Source organism: Phaethon aethereus (assembly GCF_964289735.1).
Source record: "Phaethon aethereus genome assembly, chromosome: Z".
In the NCBI taxonomy this organism is placed as follows: Eukaryota; Metazoa; Chordata; class Aves; order Phaethontiformes; family Phaethontidae; genus Phaethon; species Phaethon aethereus.
This window is the reverse complement of record NC_138577.1, coordinates 12245860-12266204: the sequence shown is the minus strand read 5'-3', so window position 1 is coordinate 12266204 and position 20345 is coordinate 12245860. Positions and strand designations below refer to the sequence as shown.

Below are 20345 nucleotides of genomic sequence, written 5' to 3'. Positions count from 1 at the left end.
GCACATGTCTTACACCTCTGCCTTGGTCTCCACAACATCCCTTTAGAAACAGTCTATTGGGACAGGCCTAGTATAGCTAATTTTACTTTTTTGAAACAGCATCATTCCTCTCCTTCTCCTGTCCCACACTGCCAAGTCTCTCTTTTGAAAGATTACCAAAATCCCATCATCCTCTCTCAAGATATTCTCATATTTTCCTCATTACCATTGAACTCTCTCCAGTATCCATCCCAGTCTGAAGTCTCCCTTCTTGAACATGATAGCCACAGCTGTCCTCTGCAGGAATATATTTCTTCTTAGTCATTAGCTATTTCTTAAATTTAGTTTTTCTTCTGTTGTTTTCGACTTCATGACCTCTGCTCAGTACAACAGCTTTGTGCCTGTTTCCTCATTCCTGCTGGTGCGAACCTGATTTTCCTCTACTCTCCGTAGCATTTTCCCCCCCATACTGAGATATCACAACACCACTGCAACATTATAACATCTTGGACACGCTCTGAATCAAGCCTGGATGTGCGTACCAGCAACTTTTCATCTCAAATACTGAAAATCACCAGTCAGTAGACGATTCTGTTGAACTCCAGAAACAAATAAAGTTATCCTGACTCTAACTGACCCTCTACATCAGGTTTTGACAGAAAACTGAGTTATGGCTTAACTACATTCTCCTGAACCAACTGAAACACAGCAGCTCTTTGCTTAGGCACAAAATGGTTGCAACAAAGCCAAGGTGTCAATGATGCAATTGCTCGAATGCTATGAACTGTAAAGATCACCTTGCAACTCTCAAATACAAATCTAGAAACGCTAAGCAACTGAGGAGGAACAGAGATGTTTCACCAGTATCAGCTATGTCTGATAAATAAGCCATTGCAAATAGCCCCAGTCCTAACTATGACTTATTTAAAACTCTGCACACATCAAAAATACAAGTATAAACTGTCTCAAGATAAGCCATAAGAAAAAAAAAAAAATGGCCTATGATTCACTGGTATCCCTTGCTGGATCATCCAGCCTGGCTTTCCCAAACAACTAGAGCCTGAGGCAGATACAAGATTTGACTCTTTATATTCCTATAATTGCTGACATAGATTTGCAATAATTCTGTTCATACTTCACAAACTTTTCTGATTCCTTAGACTTAGTCCATCAAGCTGGAATGCCAAGAAAATCAAGAGTGACCAGAAACAGCCCCACCTTCCTACTCAAGATTTAACACATATGGCAGAAATTTCTATTCCATTTAGATTAAGATATTTTGCTCTCAAGCAGGAACATAAATCATAAGTCATGTTAATAAATGCAGCTTCACTAATCACTGAGGTTTCACCTATACGTTTCGAAAAGTTCTGGTAACACTTTTGGAACAGCTGCACTCCACTGGCCACTACTCACTCTGCAGGCAGTCAGCATTGAGCAAGTCTTGGCACTTCTCATGGCACTTGACTCCACATTCACCGCAGCGCATTCCCTGCCGTGCGATACCCCACAGCAGCCCCTCGCATTCGTAGCAGTAAGTGGGAGTTGTGGCTGTCCACACTTCAAAGTTGTGTGGGGTTGTACAAGAGATGGGGTAAATTAAGGCTTGCAAGGTCTTCTTGTAGACATGAGATTTCTGAAAGGCAAGAGCACACATAAATCGACATCCCGGAAGGTGACTGAACCTACTTTTGCTGGTTAACACATGAGTTTTAAGGGAAAGGCATGGGCAGTGCAATAAATCTACACATTTGAGATAGCCAAATTTATCAAACTTTTACAAGCAGCAGCTTCAAAAAATGCTTCTACAGGCATTTAAAAAAGTGGAGGAGATGGAAGAAAAGAATTAAGGTTTGTGGATGAGGAATATCTTGCATAAAGCAAGTTTCACACACTGTCCCCCACGGTAGATAGCACAGAAGGAAATGGTAAGATTACATTTTTCAGGATCATATTGACACATTAAATTTTATTTTTTACATGTTTGGTTTCTTTAAACAAGTGATATAAGAAGCTTTGCATCTATATTTTTAGACATCTGTGAAGCTGGTTCTGCATCCCAGAGAGCCAAATTCCCTTAATTTGCTTACTAAAAGTTAAGAGGAGCCAAGCAACCCTCCCACTTACCAGCTCTTCATCTTTGAGAGATGTTCTAGTGGCCATTGCTGAGGTAATTCCGGCTTTCCGGGACTGAACCAGTGACTAAGAAGGAAGAAAGTCTGTTATTCACCACCAATATTCAGAAATGCTCTGGCACTACATGCCCAGAGATGTGACCAAGGGGACTCAGTCATCCCAGACATCAAACCAGCAGTCTATTACATTCAGGTTGATTTCTTAAATGATAGCTCACATCTCAGAAGAGTCAAATGCATATTCTGAAAGGTCTCCAACTTGCTACCATTTGCCCACAACCAGTCTCACCCTGGTAAATTTCTATTTGTTTTCTGGTAAGAACTGTCAATGAAACCTGGGTTCACATCTCCACTTCTATGTTCTGGTAGCAATGTTAACTTTGCTATTGCCTATATGGGACTACTACATGGAACTCACTCTTCTATGTCTAACTTCATTCATATCCAAAAGGAGAGTATTTTATCAGTTTTACAACGTACACAACAACCCCCAACAAGACAGCGAAAGGGTTACAAATAAACAGGATAAAAAAAGGAAAGGGTGGGTTGGGAGCTCAGGTTTGAATGCGCTGGTGTATCACATTCATTGGCCATCACTGAACGCAATGAACAGCATTTTTCCCTCAAAACTGCCGCTTTCACACCATGCCAACACTAAGTTCTGCAGCCCTGGACAGCACAGGGCAGTGCCTTTGCAGCACCTCACACAGGCACACAAAAGACTTTTTCAGCAAGCCACTCCAGTTAGATGAAGGCAGAGAAGGCAACTAAAGCTAGGAACATCTTCTTTGAAATGATCAAACCCTATCAGAAACCTGCATTTATGCTCTATGCTGTTTGAAGACAAACTGAAAAAGTTCATTCCATCAGTGATGGAGCAGGACAGAGCGCTGGATACGCATGCACTGCAACACTGCAGGTTAAAAATAAAAAGCAAAAAAGTGGAGGGAAAATAAGGTAAAATAATTTTTGTTTCTGGTGAAGACTTGGTGGATAGTCTTTAGCTCCACTTACCATGGCCTGTAGAGAGAGAGAATGAAAGCATACAAAGGAAGTAACACAAGTTAATGCCATTATTGCAAAGATTTAAGATACATGCAGTTATTAAGAGACATATTAGCCTTTCCATGCATAAGCTGGCAGAGAGGATTGCATGCATCTTTTCACAGGAATTACAGGATATGGAAACTTCGGTCTTTCAGCTGTTAACATAATTTCTCCCAAGTATGAAATCACTACGTGTACTGAACACAGCCAACAGAACACCTTTTGTCCTGCAGAAGACTTATTTTCACCATGTCACACAAGCATATGAAACTTGTCCTCATTACTCGCTTGGTTCTTGTGCTTCCTCAGTGCAGAAGCCTACTGGCAATATTGCAAATTACTTTAAAAATCCAAGCACATATGCTCGTTTATCTGTCCTTTGAAATTCCAACCTCCTGGTAAGCTGCCAAATCTCACATGGACATTGCAACTTTCCCCAAGTATGTGATTTTTAGGAAAAGATTTAAAAATAATACAGGCCTAAAAATAATCAAATATTCTGTCTAGGAAAAAAAAGGAAAAGGACATGAAAAACACCTTAATTCTGGCAAATGAATGAAACAGTCTACAAAACTGTAGCTCACTCTCACTAAAATTTTTCCAAGCACAACTCCCAACCCCTTACTGTAAAAATTAATTTAACTACATGGGAAACCTTCAAGTTCTTGACATGACAATGAATGTTACCGTATGTCAAAAAAGTAAAGCCACTTCCACCAATGACTGTGTGGCTGAAGAAAAATCTCTTACCAGATCACTGACAAGTGGAATTGGCTTTTTTTTGCGTAAATCGGGCATGCTATCAATGCCATAGAGACCACCTGCAGGCCTGGAAATTCAGAAGAAAAAAAGAAAGAAAGATTAAAAAATCTCACCAACAGTGACAGACAGTAAACAAATGAGCAAAAAGCTTCCTTAAAACATCAGTCTCCTTGCTACTATCATAGTCAAGGAGAAAAGGAAGAATCAGTTCATGGCCAATGCAACTTAGTAATAAACCAAAGCTGTTAACACACTAAAAAAAGGTCATTTTCCCATTCTCAGAGCTGAGGCTCTGAGCTAGCTCAGAGCAGGCTGGGCACATGCTTTGCTTCAGAGTCACTGCTGCTAGCATGGTCGGTGAAGGCAGCCTTATCCCTGCCTCTTCTACAGGGCACCGTTTTGGCAAAAGTACTTACCTAGTGGCAGAACCAGAGCTCTGCGGCAGTAATTCACACATGGCTTAGTCTGTGGTTACTGAGCCACACACCTCCGCTCTCAGAAGTACCTTTTGCTTCTCAGGGAAGAGCTTAGTTTATAGTTTACTATTGGCATTGAGCATCATGGCAGGAAAGACTTGGAAACTCAAAAACATCCTGTGTCCAGTATTCCTCCATCCCCTTTCTGTACATTTAATTAATTTAGGGTTGGGCTGCGCGGGGTATGCTTTACTGGAGGAAGCAAAATCAGACAGAATATTATACTTAAGAAAGCGTAAAGTTAATGTTAAAAACGATTAAGTGTTTTTCTTCTTTGCATGCAACAATCCAGGCATTCCTGCCTGGTGTCGGTGGTTGGGAGGGAGCATGTCAAAGTTCTGCCCTGGGGCAGAACGCTGCTGCTCATCATCTGATTCTAGGCTAGAACATACTTAATTCTGGCCTTCGAGGTCCACATAATTATTAGAGGAAAAACCTCACATCTGCAGAGATGTGGTGCCTAGTGCTTCAAGCCATACAGACCTCTACACATATGAGCTGCTATTTGCTGGTGGAGGTGGCAATGGAGCAAAAGGAACATTACCCCAGCAACGCCTGGAGTCTGCAAAAATAAAACGTGACAGCCTCCTTCCTTCCTGATGAGACCAGCCTGAATAATTTGTATCTGGATCCTGCCATGCACTGGTAACACCACATGGACAGCAGCCTGTGCTTAAAGCAGATCTGTTAATTCAGCTTAAAGGACCCAAGTTAGTCAACTGCATACATCTGTTAAGTCCTTAAGGTAATGTTTTTCGCTAAGGTTGAGAACTGAGCACACATTTCTCTGCTGTTGCGCTTATTGTGTTTGCCCCAAACTGAAGAACAGACCCGCAACGTGACTCCCTCCCTGCAATGAACATCCAGATGCCAGCCAAAACCCACAGCTCACCTCAGTGTCCCACCCAACCTCCCCATATCCATGCTGTTCTCATGCCTTGGTATCACTAAGAATATGGTTTCCAAGGCCTTTTTGCTCAGCTACAGAGACTGTAAAGGAACATCCTGCCTCTCTATCCTTAGCCATTCATTTTCACCCCATGCCATGTTGGCTTACACCTTTTTGCAGTTGCGGGATAAACTGGTTGGCACTTTTAACCTGCACGTTTCCCCGATTTGGTACACCACACCCAGCTGAAATGCTGTAGGACACCACAACTGCAGGAATGAGGAGTATGGGTCAAACTGTTCCTACTGCAGTCACAGACACACGTGGAGCTACACTTTAAAACAATCTAGGAAACTGAACTGCAACTACAAATTTGCACACGACATGAAAATTGGGAGGCTGGTAAGTGACAAGAGGCAACCTGCACCCCTTGGCAAGCAGGACCTACTCAAATCCCCTTTCAACACTGCCAAAAGTAAAAAAACGACCCAGGAAAAAACAAAGAACGATCAAAGCTACTTTATAGCAGCCCATGCTCTGGGATGGACAGGGATGTCACAGCACTGCCTAGTACAAGGCTATGTCAGAGAGAAACAGTTTATTATATAAAGAAACACCATAGCGCTGTTAATAGTAAAATTGACTCTTTTGACGTGGCGTAGGAAGGCGACATGTCCGAGCCACGGCTGAGCTGACAGCTGCTGCTGGCTGAACAAGCCTGGTGGGAAGGTGAGCAGTCACGTGTAACTGCGCGAACCGCGTCGCCTCTGCATGCGGCATGAGTCACGCTTGCACCACAGCACCGTGCACGGCTCTGACCACGGTGAACACAAACCACCCGCAGGCAGCTGCGACAACTAGACTTCGCAGCGGGAAGCAGGAGACAAACTCGGACGTGAGGAAGGTGGAGATTTACAGCAGTTCATTAAGACTACTGGAATCTTTGGCCAAGAACGAGAACAGTTTTCCAATGCTGGAAATCTTTACTGAGAGGCTACCTTCATTTCCAACAGAGAATTCCAGAAAAACTTTTTGCCCAAGTTACACTGCAATAATCCCTTCTGGTTATTATAGAAAAATCTGACCCACACCACGAAATAAGAAATAGCTGCATAAAGTGTTTATATTGTCAGAACTAAGGACAGTCTTGCTCGGATCAAACATGGACTTTTGTCTGCTGCCCTAATGTTACAAACCCTTTCTGATACTAACAATACTGTTTTGGGGTAAAATAGGTGTCATAGAAGACTATCCAGGTAATGCCAAGAATTCCAGCATTACTTAAATCACAAACAGCTTATTGGTAAGTTTTGGGTCAAAGATTTGTGTCAAATGGCTTGAATTATTAAATCATATGCAAAATAGAAAGGGAGAGTCTGTAAGCTGAAAAAGTGCAACAAAATGGTCACAAGTAAAAATCCAGAATCAATGCTCCTGCTAAAAGTCAATGGTGCAGCTGGAAATTTACACTTCTTTTCTACAAGATTTCCAATGATCATTTTTTTCTAATTCAATTGAAAGGAAACTATGACACTCTGACATTTCCCAGGAAAGGAAAACATTAAAATTGCATGCTTTATAAATTCAAGATGAGCCTAAACAAGTTACTGTGCTTGAGAAACATGTCTAGTTACAACCTGGTTTGTTGCCAAATATTTATGATAGACTGAGGTTTATGATAGAACGAGTTGTAAGTCAGACTGACAGAGAACAAGACTATCTGAAAGGTGCTTGCATTCGCCACTGAAAAGAGGTATCCTAGTACCTAGATATTTATACACTCAGATGACCTGCTTTTAGCTTGTTAATATTTTTTGTTAATTTTCAGTAACAATTTTTCATTTTCAGAACTATTCATCTTGTGCTTTCAGCTACCTCAGTCTCTTTATTCAAGCACAATCTCTACTCGGCTTAACAGAATTACAGTGCGCAGACAGAACTACTGACAATGCGTCAAATATGCATACTGTAGCTTCATATGTAATAGAGTAACTCTCCTCTGCAATGCATGTAATATTTAAAGCATTATTATGGGGTGATGTATCAAGGAATGAATAGCATTTCTATATGAGAAGATGGTTTGCACTAATAAATAAAATATAGAGATACCAGATATTACATTCAGAGACTGATCCATAATACCAATTGTAATTTATTTTTTTTTAAGCTCTCTCTCCAAAGCCAGTGATTACAGACAAGGAACTACGCTATACCATTAAGCTAGAAGTGCAAATAGCTTGAAGCAAGTATTCATCTTTTAACACAAGTTTTATCACATAGATGCTTACATTAAATTTTGAAAATTTAAGCAAGCAAAGATGGTTTGTAATGACAGAAGATGATTACTAATGATAGAATTAAGGGTTCACCACCCACAACCACCTTTTCTGGAAATCTCTTGCGTGTGGGGATACAGTGAATAAGACAAACTTTTTTCAAAACTACATTAGCAGTCTGTTTTGTTATAGCTCACATAGAAAGGGAAAAAAACCTACAGACTAGAGCAAACATTGCCTTGAATTGACATAACACATTTTTAAGTATTTCAAGTCTGTAGGTGTATTCATCTTTCAGGCTTGGAAATAATTTTGTGTGCATGAACCAATAAACTCAGTACATTGTCTCCTTGTTAAAGCAGGAGAAGGTGCTGTTTATAGTTAGACTAAATCATTGTCTTCTGCTCCTGCTAACTGCCAGTTCTCCAGCAGCCTGCTCAGCGAAATCCTGGGCTCCTTAGGAAAGCACGGGGTTGCTAGGCAGCTCCAGGCATCCGCAGGTGTAGAGGATGTTTTGCGGGAATACCAACATGGCAGAACAACGACTACAAAAGCAGAAAGCCGTACAAAGAAGCCTCCAATTTAACTTTGCGTTTTATTAGGGAAGCTTCCTTCAGCAGCAGGAGAATTAACTTACGCGTGTAGCAAGCCAACCTCTTGCTGAGATTTCAGGGCAAATCTGCAGCTATGTCAGCTCCTCATGAGTGCACCACCACCCAACTGTACCGCCCTAATCGTGTACAAGGCACATAACCTAGCAGCTTGTAAAACGTGTCATTGTCTTTTTTTTTCCCAAAGAGGATTCTAGGGAAGCTACCATGCTGGCACCTATTATGCAGAGTATCATGGTGAAATTAAACACAATCAGAATTTGTCCGCTTCATTTGCTACGAGTAGTGTGTTGCAGAGAGAATGCATGGCCTCTCACTCTCACCAGTGCAAAAGAGGCATGATGATCACTGTTTTAAAAATGGCAAACTTAAATGATTTCCAGAGTTACTGCAGTTTGGACTACTACAGTGACCACAGAAGTAATTCCAAAAACAGAAGACTGCCCCAAAGTTACTTTTTTCTTCTAAGAGCAAAAGACACAGCAACCTTTCTGAGCTACTCTTTCCCTTCCCTGGTGCCATCAGTGACTAATTCAGGAAAAAGGCTCTCATCCAGACCGCTCTGTTGTGCTCAGCAGGGATTATTTTATACTGCTGCCATCACATTACAGATCATACATTGCAACTATAATCTGTTCTTAACTACAGATCTCTTGACAAGCTGCACAGTCCACTCCCAGCTGTTCAAGAGAAGATTCTTGAAATATAGCAGCAGCCTGGCCCTAAGTGCGGCATGGCCACTTTATTCCTGAAAACAGCCATTAAAAACATCAGAAGTGCTGCTTCTACTTAAGTTGAACTGCAGACCTCAAAATACACTGTAATTATAAACACAAGGAAACAAGGTCTCAAAATACCACTTACCCTTTGAGCCAGGGTGGTTTTGATGGATCAGCCTCATCTTGACCCTTAAATGGGGAGAAGGGAAAAGAACAATATTAAATTGATTTCCAAAAACATCAGAAAAAGTATTCAGATTATATTCTGAGGAAAGGATAACAGACCACACTGCATGCAGGCAAATGCATACAGAAACTTACTCAAGCACCTCTAATGACCAACATGTCAGGACAAGTCGTATGGACACAGACAGGCTATGCAGTTTCATTGAACACCTAGAGCCAGGACCAGAAGAGCCTGTTCAGTGCACTCTTTCAAAAGGCAGTCTCGAAGACCAACTCTTTTCCAGCCCAACAAAAGCAAGAGTTATTGGAGAGGTCCTGTTACCACAGATCAACATTTATATGAACATGGTTATAATGAAGATGCTAAAAATTAAAAGCACCTGTATGAAATGCATAAATGAGTGATCAACATGAAACTTTGCACAAACACTTATGAACATTGTTCATGCTCAAATGCAAAGACTCTTTAGGCCCCTAAGCAGGGAGGTCCCATTGCAGCTCCACCCATTCATATGCAAGTATTTAATTTCCAACAGGTGTCAAACAAGGCCCATCCATCACTGGCAAGATGACTGCAAGTGAACTGGGATCTCACAGTATGATAGAAAACACCACAGACTGCAATATATGGATTCATATTCATGAATTAAAACCATATTCTTCATTTGCCTTAGGAGTGTGTTTACAGAGAGATGCTTTGTTTCTTTGAAAATCTTCAGTGGACTAATTAGAGCTGAGGTGCGTTTAAACACTTGCAATGTACCAGGTGGAAACAGAAAAGTTTTTAGGTAAGGGGAAAATGGCCTTCCTATAACTGAAAACTTCTTTGTTCCAGCTTACAGTTCATACATTCTCTTGCACTCCTTTGAAAGAAAAGCTGGTTTCAAACAGGAGTAAACAAGACACACTTCTAAATAGGTAACATTCCAACCTCAGATAATCATGCCTGGCAAGAGTATAGAGACTGCAACTTGCACACAGTGGAAAACAAGGTATTTCCAGGCATGGGGTTTGCAACCTGAGAATCATCACAAAGTAAAAGAGTACCTGTCAGGAAATAAACTCCAGTTTTAGGCTAGATAAAAGAACACAGCTCCAGAAGAAAGATTCAGTTTTGGGGTTTTTTTTGTCCTGTGCTTTGGATGAGCTGTGCAACCTCAGGTTGTTCAGAGGTTGCAGACAAGGTCTCCCAAAAAGATCAGAAATAACCAAGGAAAACAGGTTTCTATTTGAGGTCTCAACTTGCACAGCAGCAAAAGTCCAAATTTCTTATTTGTTATTCCTACAATTTCAGGGCTATGCAGATCTGAAGACTACATAATATTTATTGTTTTCTTTTTAAACATGCATGAAGAACATGACATTATCCGTAACTGAATGGACACTGCAGCTTTTCTACATGATGACACAGGCCTGCAGAGCAGGCAGGAGCTCAGACCATGAGCACAGGTGCCCATTTCCCCTGCAGCCAGAGCGGCACAGCAGGCTCCAGGCTCCTGCAGAAAGGACTGTGCTCTACACATCTCTGCTCCACGCTGGGCTTCCAGAACCCCTCAGCCTGAAACCTGCATTTCCTCTGGAGGGATCTGAATCAACTGCTGATCAAGAGAAAAGATTTCATGATGCAAATGCAACCAGATCCTTCAGAGCACACAAGGCAGGACATCCCTACTGTTACCTCTGAACACTTGGAAGAGCTGTGGCTAGAAAGCAATCGTAAAATGGAACAATTTATACTGGACCAAGCTTGACATCAGTTGGTTCAGCTGTACTGAATGACAGAGAATGACAAACACAAACGTGGGAAAAGGAATTAGTGTAACAGGGTTTTCAATCAGTTTGAAACTCTAAATATAAGCAACCAATATTTGAGACATCAACAGATCACAAATAGCATGGGCAACACTGCAACGTGGAGACCGCGAGAGCATCAAGAACTCTGTTAAGGGGAAAAAGATCCAGGGAAATCTATTACCTAACTGAGCAATAACCATTTCCCGCAGGAAACCACAAGTCAACAGAGAACAGCTGGAGTGGGGATGCTGGGAAGGGCAGAAAGTGTGATCAGGAAACAAGCCTCCACATCTCCCAGTTTTTGAGACATGCCAAGTCAAAATTGCTGACGGTCCAGATAAACTGTATTCTGCTCATTTATTTTAATTACTTTTGCCAAGGCTTTCAGACATGCAAATAAAAAGAAAACAAGAGAAGAGAAAGACCTTCTCTAGGGTCAAGATTAAAAAAGTCATCTTGGTACAACAGCACAAAGCAACCAAAAAAGCTTTCGGTAAGTGACAATATTGATGCAGGGGCAAGGCAGGCAATGGCTGTGTGGAAACAGGAGTTATCACCTGATGAAAGCAAAGTAAAGAGGTAATTTGCTCCAGGCAGCATTCTTCCTGAGAAAATGCTGAGAGATCCAGCACCTGACATCCATCAAACAAGGGCTGATGCCTTAAGACTGCAGAAGAGCCAATGCAGTACCCACAGTTAAGGTGCGTGGGGAAAGGAGGGAAACGTCATCTAGCCTACCATAGACTCATTATGGGCTTGAAAGGCTTCAGAGCAAACACGAAGGAAAGAATTAACATGAAGGCAATCAGAAAATGGGAAAAAATATAGGGCACACCAGTTTTGAAAAAATTTTGTTTGTTTGGCAAAGGAACCATTTTTCTTTAGACTGTAAAAAGAATTATCAACTGAATTTTTATTTCAACAAAAAACTTTTGATGCAATGCCATGTGACGTTAATAAGGCCGGATAAGCTGAGAAGGAGTAGGGAGCTTTAAGGTGGGTAAACAAGTAAATGTCGCTGAGCCAGCCATGGACAACGCAATAAGGAAGCTAGTGGGAGTAAGCAGGATCTGCTGGCAAAATCTGCCAATGACAAACACAGGAAGAGTTATTGATACAGAACTCAGATGCCCCATGGAAAGAACTGATGGCAGTGAAGATTGCAACAACAGAGGATAAACATGGTACAAGTGGCAAGGTCAGAGCTCCAAAGCCTGCTGTGAATTTGGCCACATATAAGGCATTCCTCAGTGGGGAAAAGCACATGATGACGGACTTGAGTTCTTGTCATCACACTGGCCATAAGCCACTGTGATACAGCCGTGTAAGGAGGGAACATCATCCATGGAGTATGTCCAGTGAAATGTCTCCATAGAAATAAAAGCATAAATACCACTGTACTGTGCTGGCAAGAATCCTTCAGAAAGGCATATACAATCTTTTTGTTCTATACCAAAGTGAAAAGAATTCAGAGAGGAAAATGGCAAAAGCAATATGTGGATGTAAACATAATACTATAGGAGGAGAAGAGGACAGCTTGCTTACTCTAGCAAAAAGAACCTTTTTCTGTGCTTACTCAATGCACAGGAGAACACACTGCATGGAAGAAGAACTGCAGCTAAATATAAATGGAGGATGAAAATTAGAAGGTGTCTAACCATGACAGTTCTGTTGTAGCCTTTCTAAAGAAGAAGCAGACACCAAACCTAACCAGTTTTAAAGAAGGAAACTGGGCAGTTTATAGATGAGGTAATGGCACAGTATCACACGATGGCAGAGGGCTGGCAGTCACCAAGACAAGAAGTCCACTGCAGTCCCTTGTTGCACTGACATATGTAGTCAAAGAACCAGAGGCTGCATTACCCACAAGTGTTGGCATGACGGTTAACAGGGTCCAAACACCTCTGGGAGAGCCAGTTAAACAAAATAATCCTCAGTTTACACCATTGTTGCAGATAAGAACGCTTCATCTATTCCTCATCAATTAAAGAAAGCAAATAGCAATGCTGTTTAGATGGATTTGCTGCAGGTGGGGAGTTTCCCACCCTCTGAAGGCAGCATTTGCACCAGAACAAAGGAGGGCTCCAGTATCTGCTCTGGGTCTTGTCACCAACCATGGATCTGCTCAAGTTCAGCCCAGGATGACAGCCTGGCTTGCTTAGAGCCTGGACAAGCAGAAGAAATTATGAGCAGATGAGAACAACACTGGAAAAACTGAGAGTTTTTAGCACTGTCCTTCCTGAAACAAAGGTGAGAGCAAAGGGAAAGTAGACGAATTTAACACCTAGACATCCACATGCTGCACATCACGGAAAGTCTTTGGGTAGCTTATGCTTTACTTCTCTGCACAGCTCTCTCACTTGAGCTCTCCTTGAAAGCAGCCAGACCAGCCTGAATCAGAATTTTTTTTTTAAAAAAACTCCAGCAAGCACATAAAGAAACACTGAAAAGATGGAGAAGCAAATATGTAAGCAAAACAGCCCATCACATCTCTAGTCAATTTTTTTTTTTATTTCTGATGCTGATGGATGACAGTTTTAGAGCCTTTCTCCAACAAATACCTGCGTCCAGGGCAGTGCTTGTCATGCCTAGTAACGCAGTGTATTCACTCACAGTAAAGCATGCTGCAGTCGGTTGCTGAAAAGTCTTCTCCAAGCAGTTAAAGTTTCTTGTCAACAAAGAACCAGTTAGCAAAATAATGCCAGTGACAGAGTAGCATAAATTTAATACCCTGGATTAAACAAGTCATCAGACATGATCATTTAAGGTGCAGTGTTCAGTCATAGGGAAGGCAATGTTTAGTGAAGACTAAAAAGAATAGTAATAGGAGTTTTGCTTATCCTGGAATTACCAGTAATTTGAGAAGTTATTTACCCAAGCTGCAATTTGTAAATTTCACAATATATCTCATACACAAGAAGGTGTTACAATGGACAGAACAAACAATTATGTACTTCTGTATAAAAGAAAGTCCATAAAATGGACAGAGAGGCATTAAAAAAAAGAAAAAAAAAACACCAAGTCTGGAGCAGCACTAAGAAAAGGAATAACATCCCCAGATCTGTTAGCCTTTTCAATATAAATCCATCTCTCCACATAAAAGGCTTTCTAACAATGTAACTTTCCATCACATTGAAGTACTGCGTCTAGCACATTATCCTCTTAGATAAAAAACAGATGTAAAACATGGAAAGCTGCTTTATTTAAACAGATAAGAAAAATCAATAATGACCTTTTATTTGTTTTGAAAATCATCCTAACTTGTTTTCAAATACCATGCTTCATTATTAAACCTCAAAGAACTCACTTTAGCTATATATTAATCTGAATCAGGCTAAAACAAGGAGCAACTGTTTCACTGCCTAAATTAAACTTCTGGTCATGCCTAATTAGACCATTTCTTCAGGGGTATTAGCAGAATCAGACTGAACTAAGTCATCCCAATTAAACTAGCCGGTCTTGTGGTTCAATGTCTTTATTGACTCAAGTATGCTACATTTTACATGGAATACAAAGCTGCAACAAGCCAAGGGATTATTTTAATTCACTGTGTTCTGCAACAGCATCAATTTAAATAATGACTGAAGAGCCCCAAAGGAAGTGTCTTCCACCTGATGTATCTTCCAGCATCAGTTTTCCAGCTGCCAGATGAGCAGCTTAAAAGAGGCTGCAGTGGTTTTGCACTGAAGCCAGAAGAGGACAGAATTTTACACCAATATTTCACACTGGATATCTCTGCATTCCTGAAAAAGCATTAATGGACAGACACTTGCCAGTAAGAATGAGACAAAACTATTGATACATGAGGCAATAAAGCTTAGAAATGCAAGTTTATCAAACTCGAAGGATGAGATCTGCATGGAGGCCCTAAAGTCATCCAATGTTCAGTCTCCTCCAAGAAGCTGATTTAACCTGATTAATACAATTAAGGGAGAGGCAAAAGCACAGGAGGCACTGAATCCACACAGCATAGACTCAAGAAACTAAAGCTGAGAATCCAAGAGCCAGAAATTTCTCTATATGAGGTACTGTTGCAAACACAAACTAAGATGTTACACAGCAGTGGACAAAAAAAATTCTGTGGATCCTTAGGAGGAAAGAGTTACCTGTTGCCCACAGGGTGATAAACAGAGTGGCAAGCAGTCCACGAGTGGAGAGGCAACAGCTGTGGGTATTAAGGGAAAAGTCCAGTCCTTCCTATGGGGCATACAGACCTGCTCAAAGCAAAGTGCAGTCTTGCAGTCTGTAGCTAGCTAAAAAAGCACGGGATCTGCAGCAGACACCTTCCAGCTTCCATAGTCTTGCTTAAGCTTAATATTATACCCCATAATGGTACTTTTGACTTTAGCTGCTGTTAAGTGTACAAACTAGATAGAGATGGAATGAAATAAGACAACTGAGGAAAAATGAGGAAATAACTTGGTTTAAACAAGATTCATAAAGACAAAGACTGGAAAAGATAAACAATTTGTAGTCTGCTAACACAGTGCTTGTGCACATTACACACACCCCACAGAGCACCAAAGGGAGGAGATCACTTCAAGCATTCATGTTTTCCTCTTTGTACAAGGCCGCACGCACTGAACAGACTCTTAACTCATACACAAGTGTTAACAATTCCTCTGACAACCACAACATGCTGAACTGAATCTCAGCGCCTCAGCAGGAGCAACTGGCTACATGAAGACAAGGCATGCACACACAGGAGTTTCAGAAAGAGATGCTGGTTACGAGGGATAACATGTACAACCTGGAGCTCTCCTCTACCTCCTTCTGTGAAGAAAAAAAGAGAAGGAGAGGAACAAAAGTTAATAGACCAGATTTCTGCCATGAGCTCTGTAAAATGATTTCAGAAAGTGGGGTAAACATTTGCTGCAAGTTGGTAAAACATTTGTGCAGCGGACAGTTTTCCCATGTGCTTCCTGGGACATACACCAGTTAGTTAATCTCTACCACTTAATCTTGAGTTAAACTAATCAAGTTTCATCCCTAACTACACATGCATTAGAACACATGCTTTTGAGAGCTGATTTTTAGAGTTACAGTTCCTCTTTTATTAACTGAAGAATTTTACACACTGGAAAGAGAACCTGTATTTATTACAGAGAGGAACAGATTTGGTCCCCCTTTCCCCAAGACTGAATTCACTGCCTGCATCTGAAGCATTGCCCTTCCTTCACTCCTCACCCCCCGTACATTTTGCCTATTACGATGAAACTGGTAGCTCCTACTTTTGCTTTTGCAAGTACCATAAGACAGAGAGAGATTTTTCTGGTTTTATAAATCTAGGCAATTCTCCTCTGAGGAAAAAAAAAATAGAGAAGCCTCCTACACTAAATCTCATGTTTATGGATAGGCAATTTCAAGGCTAGTATAGTTATATGAGAGTCATACTCAAAACTTCCGGCACAGACATGGTATTTTTTAATTCTTCCAATCAGATAATTCTTTATCAACATAGAAGAATCTTATTACTCATTTGTGTATGAAAGATGGAGGGGAAGGAATATCTTCATGGCAACAAGAGCCACTCAAATTGGTTTAAAAGCTAAAATAGTTTTCAAAGTTACTGTCTATATGGGTGTAATTATACACATGCAATCACTAAGACAGGAAAATAGAGAAGTTATTTTAACTCAGTCACTAAGGAGAAGTCAAATTACTTTAGCAAATGAAGTGCTGGATTGTAGCAAAAGTAAAAACCCTGCCTTCTACCTTAAGACGTGCCCACATGAGTGAGTTAATGGAGGAGAAAATGCAAGTGGCAGTATGCTGCTGTCTTCTGCACAGCAGCCGGTGCTGCAGGAGTGCCGTGTTTTGACAGTCAGCTCTGCACAGACCTGCCGACCTAGAGAGGCTGAGGAAACTTGGGGTCCACCCCAGACTTAGATGGGAACATGCTTTTTTGGGCCCAGACAGTTCTGACTGTTCCCCTCTAAAGCCATTTTCTTTACTCCTGGCTGTCCCCTTCTATTAAGGAAAACTTTCTCACCTTAGGCAGCCCCAATTCCACTTCATGTCATCTGGTTTTCTCCTTCTTTTTGCACAGTCACCTCAAACCCTTCAAGCCTAAGCCCAACCTCTCCTGATTTGGTCCCTGGGGTTGTTCAGTGTGCCTGAAGCAGGTCCAGACTTCCCTCATTCTTGGACTTCTATCTCCTTTGCACTTGAACCAGATTCCTTCCTGATGTCTCCCATGAAGTCTCCGAGCACAAGAAGACAAAGACGACCTGGACTTCTGTCCCCTCTCAGGTCTGCCATGGCTCTCAGTCATGCCGAGCAGGGAAAGCCCTGCTTTAGCCCCCAGCTGGAAAATGCCAAGGACAGATGGAGTCTCTAGCAGCACAACAGCCCAACTGCAGCAAGCTACCAGTGAGCATATGCAAACTACACGTTTTTCAAAGACTTACTCTCTTCACTCATTTGGGGTTCATTTTCCACAGATAAATGCTTGACACAGACTAGCACTGCCAAATCTTAAGGCCTGAGGGCACTAGAGCTTCTCAAATATAGGTCACACTTATTTTTATACAAACACAAAGCAATGAATCTTGCATTAGACTAATTTTTTGGGGGAAAAAAAAAAAGAGGATTATTTTGGCTTAAATTCCATACATTTTCTTTGATTTCTGAGCCCCTTCAGTTTCAAGCTGTTAGGTACAGTTTCAGGACAAATATAAAGTTTGGCAAAGCTTTGAATAAATGTAGACAAAGATTTAAAATCTTCTGATTATGTCTCATTATGGCAGGTATGCTCACAGCATCATCAACGGTGACTAACTTTGTTAAACCCTGATCACAGAATCCTCTCACCACTCCACTTTTGAGCAGTCAGGTTACATCTACAAAAATCTCCACCATTTCAGGGCTTTTTTTAAACATACACAAAGTCCAACTACCTTCATCTTCACTTACACTTTTTTTTTCCCCCTTCAAATTAAAACTTTAAAAGCTTGCTCAGATTTTCAGGGGATATCTTATAATTTCTGTTTTGACTCCAAATTAAAGACAACAATCATTTACATGCATCTGCCAAGTTCTAAACTGTTCGGGTAATTTTCATCTGTGTACAACTATAAATAATTTAAACCTTTCTGCTAGTGCATTTTTCTGATTCACCAAAACACACAGATTTACCAAGACCTTCAAAGTTATCATCCATTGCTTTGCTACAGACTGCTGCCAAACACATTTAATAAAATACCTTGAACGGAACTTTCAAGCAGGCATGAGTAATACAGTGGTTCAGGCTCAGAATCAAAAAGCAAGCAGGCAGAACTGGGTTTTCAGTGGACCTGACCCAGGAACTTAAAAGCCTATTAAGAACAAATTGTATTTTTTAAGTAAGACATAAACACTCATCTGGAGCTGGGAAAAAAAGCAAGCAAACAACCTGCATTGCATTCTGAGTATGATGCTTTTCCCAAAAAAGAAAATAGGAGCTTGGCTCAAATTTTAAGTCAAGTACAGAGAAGAAGCACGTAAAACTGTTGCTTTACCTCCTCAGAAAATGCATGCCAAAACAACCCTATTTCAAACTGAATGATTATATGATTAATTTTGCCCTGCTCTACAGCCCTTGGCAATACTGTAATCCCCTTCTCTGTCTCTGGCTACTGCCAAGTGGTTACTCATCCACTGCTTCCTTGCCCGTCCGGTGCGAACGGCTGCTGCTGTGATTACATCCCTCGACCTGCACTCCGGACAGGCCTGCTCTCCCCTTCCCTGACCTGATGGTCTGGGCTGCTTTGATTCCTGACATCTCCTCCAGGGTTTCTTCCCAGTTCTCTGTCATTTCTCATTCTTTATCCGGTGTTTTCCACTACCCTTGACTCCTTTAGATGCCTCCAGTCTCTCAGAGCACACTTCCTACACTGAGATTTCATCCCATACTTATTGTTATAACTTCAATTGTCCTATCTACCACATAGATATGCCATTACACAAGTGTCACACAAGCATCAACTCTTTGTCACATCACTAGATGATGTTCAGGAGAACTGAACCAGGGATGCTCAGGAATTCCAGTCTACCCTGGAGCCAGATCTAAGGTACCAAAATCCAGCTGTGATCCTCCTGCTCCTTAACTGGTTTTGGCTACTTCTCGCCTTGTGAACGTGCCTGTACTGCTCAAACTCTGCTGAGGTGAGCAGCCTCCTCTCACATTCAGAAATAGGTTATTTCAATACTTTTGTTGCACTGTGGCAAATGCAATCCAAAGCACTGTCTGTTCCCTTGATTCCTAAAATTTTGACATACGTCCAGGACTTGAGCACTATAGAAACACTACGAAAAAAAACGAAAAGGATTAACAGAAAATAAAAATAGCTTTCTGAATTTAAAAATAAATAAAAATCAGTTTCATCTGTACTACCTATACTTTAGTAATTTAAACATTCCCTTGAAACACAAAAATACACATGTATCTGTGCCAAGCCTGCTAACAAAATCCTAGTGTTTCCCTCATTAAATACCTATTGTTTGAATAAACCCTATACTAAGGACCATACAAAATAAGAAAGCAACAAGCTGATTACAAGCTTTATGATCTGCATAACTGAGAAGGTCACTGGTACAGAAGTCAAATACGGCTTGACAGATTGTTTCTTCACAGCGAAAGCAGTCACTGAAAAAGACGCTTGGAGCGAGACAACTCTTTCAATGGGAAAAAGAGCACTCTGATTATTCTGACTAGCTTTCAGAACTGCAGGGAGAAAAGTAAAAAAAACATTTGATACAAGGCTTTTCACAAGACAGATGTGAAGATTTCAAGCTGTAGTTGCAACATCTACCACTCTTGAAACAAAGCCTCTTCCCTTAACTGTGCAGTGATTTGGACAGAGAAGTTTTTCTCACTCTCTGGAGAAGGAGGGGGCAGATGCATCTACATTTCAAGGTTAGGTTTTGCTTTATCAAATCAAGGCCTATCAAAACATGTCAGTCATTTCTATCTCCCACATCCTCAGGAATGGGTTGACCAGAACTGCTGCACCGCTGTTATCAGCTCACATCTGCTGTGGTCAAACACTTCACTATCTGTGCTGGCAATAAAGGGATGTAGCTGCATGGAAATGGAAAATTTCTTATCTCATGGACAAGTTATAGAAACAATACCAAAACACAGGTCTCAACTGTTCTTATTTTTATTTTTAAAGGTCTCTACTAGGATAACATCTAGCAGTAATTAAACACTGAGAGTTTCCACTTCATGGTGGAGCCACTTGAAGTCTGGATCCACTCAACTCCCAAAACTGCAAATCTACTATTGAGCTACTTATAGCTCAAATGCACACTTTGTTATCATGCCTTGACTATTATATTTAAGAAGAAACCAAATAACGAATTATGGTAAAAAACCTTCGCACCTGCTATTTTGAAGATGCACTGCAAATCTCCCTCCCTCTCACAAAGAAATTAAAAAAAAAAGAGGTGAAGCTTGCTAACTTGCATTTCAGTGTGCTACACAAGAAA

The 20345-nt window shown here is 41.0% G+C and overlaps 1 protein-coding gene across 1 annotated transcript in view; it reads right to left on the bottom strand.

The window, feature by feature from the left end:
• The window catches only part of LOC309415350 (protein unc-13 homolog B-like), a gene marked incomplete at both ends in the record, with an annotated part of 220582 nt that overhangs the window by 80066 nt on the left and 120171 nt on the right, over positions 1–20345 (bottom strand). The window contains 4 exons of the mRNA XM_082012849.1: positions 1396–1615; positions 2107–2181; positions 3912–3990; positions 9040–9083. Of these exons, the coding sequence (XP_081868975.1) occupies positions 1396–1615; positions 2107–2181; positions 3912–3990; positions 9040–9083 (418 nt within the window). The remainder of the gene's footprint in view (positions 1–1395; positions 1616–2106; positions 2182–3911; positions 3991–9039; positions 9084–20345) is intronic.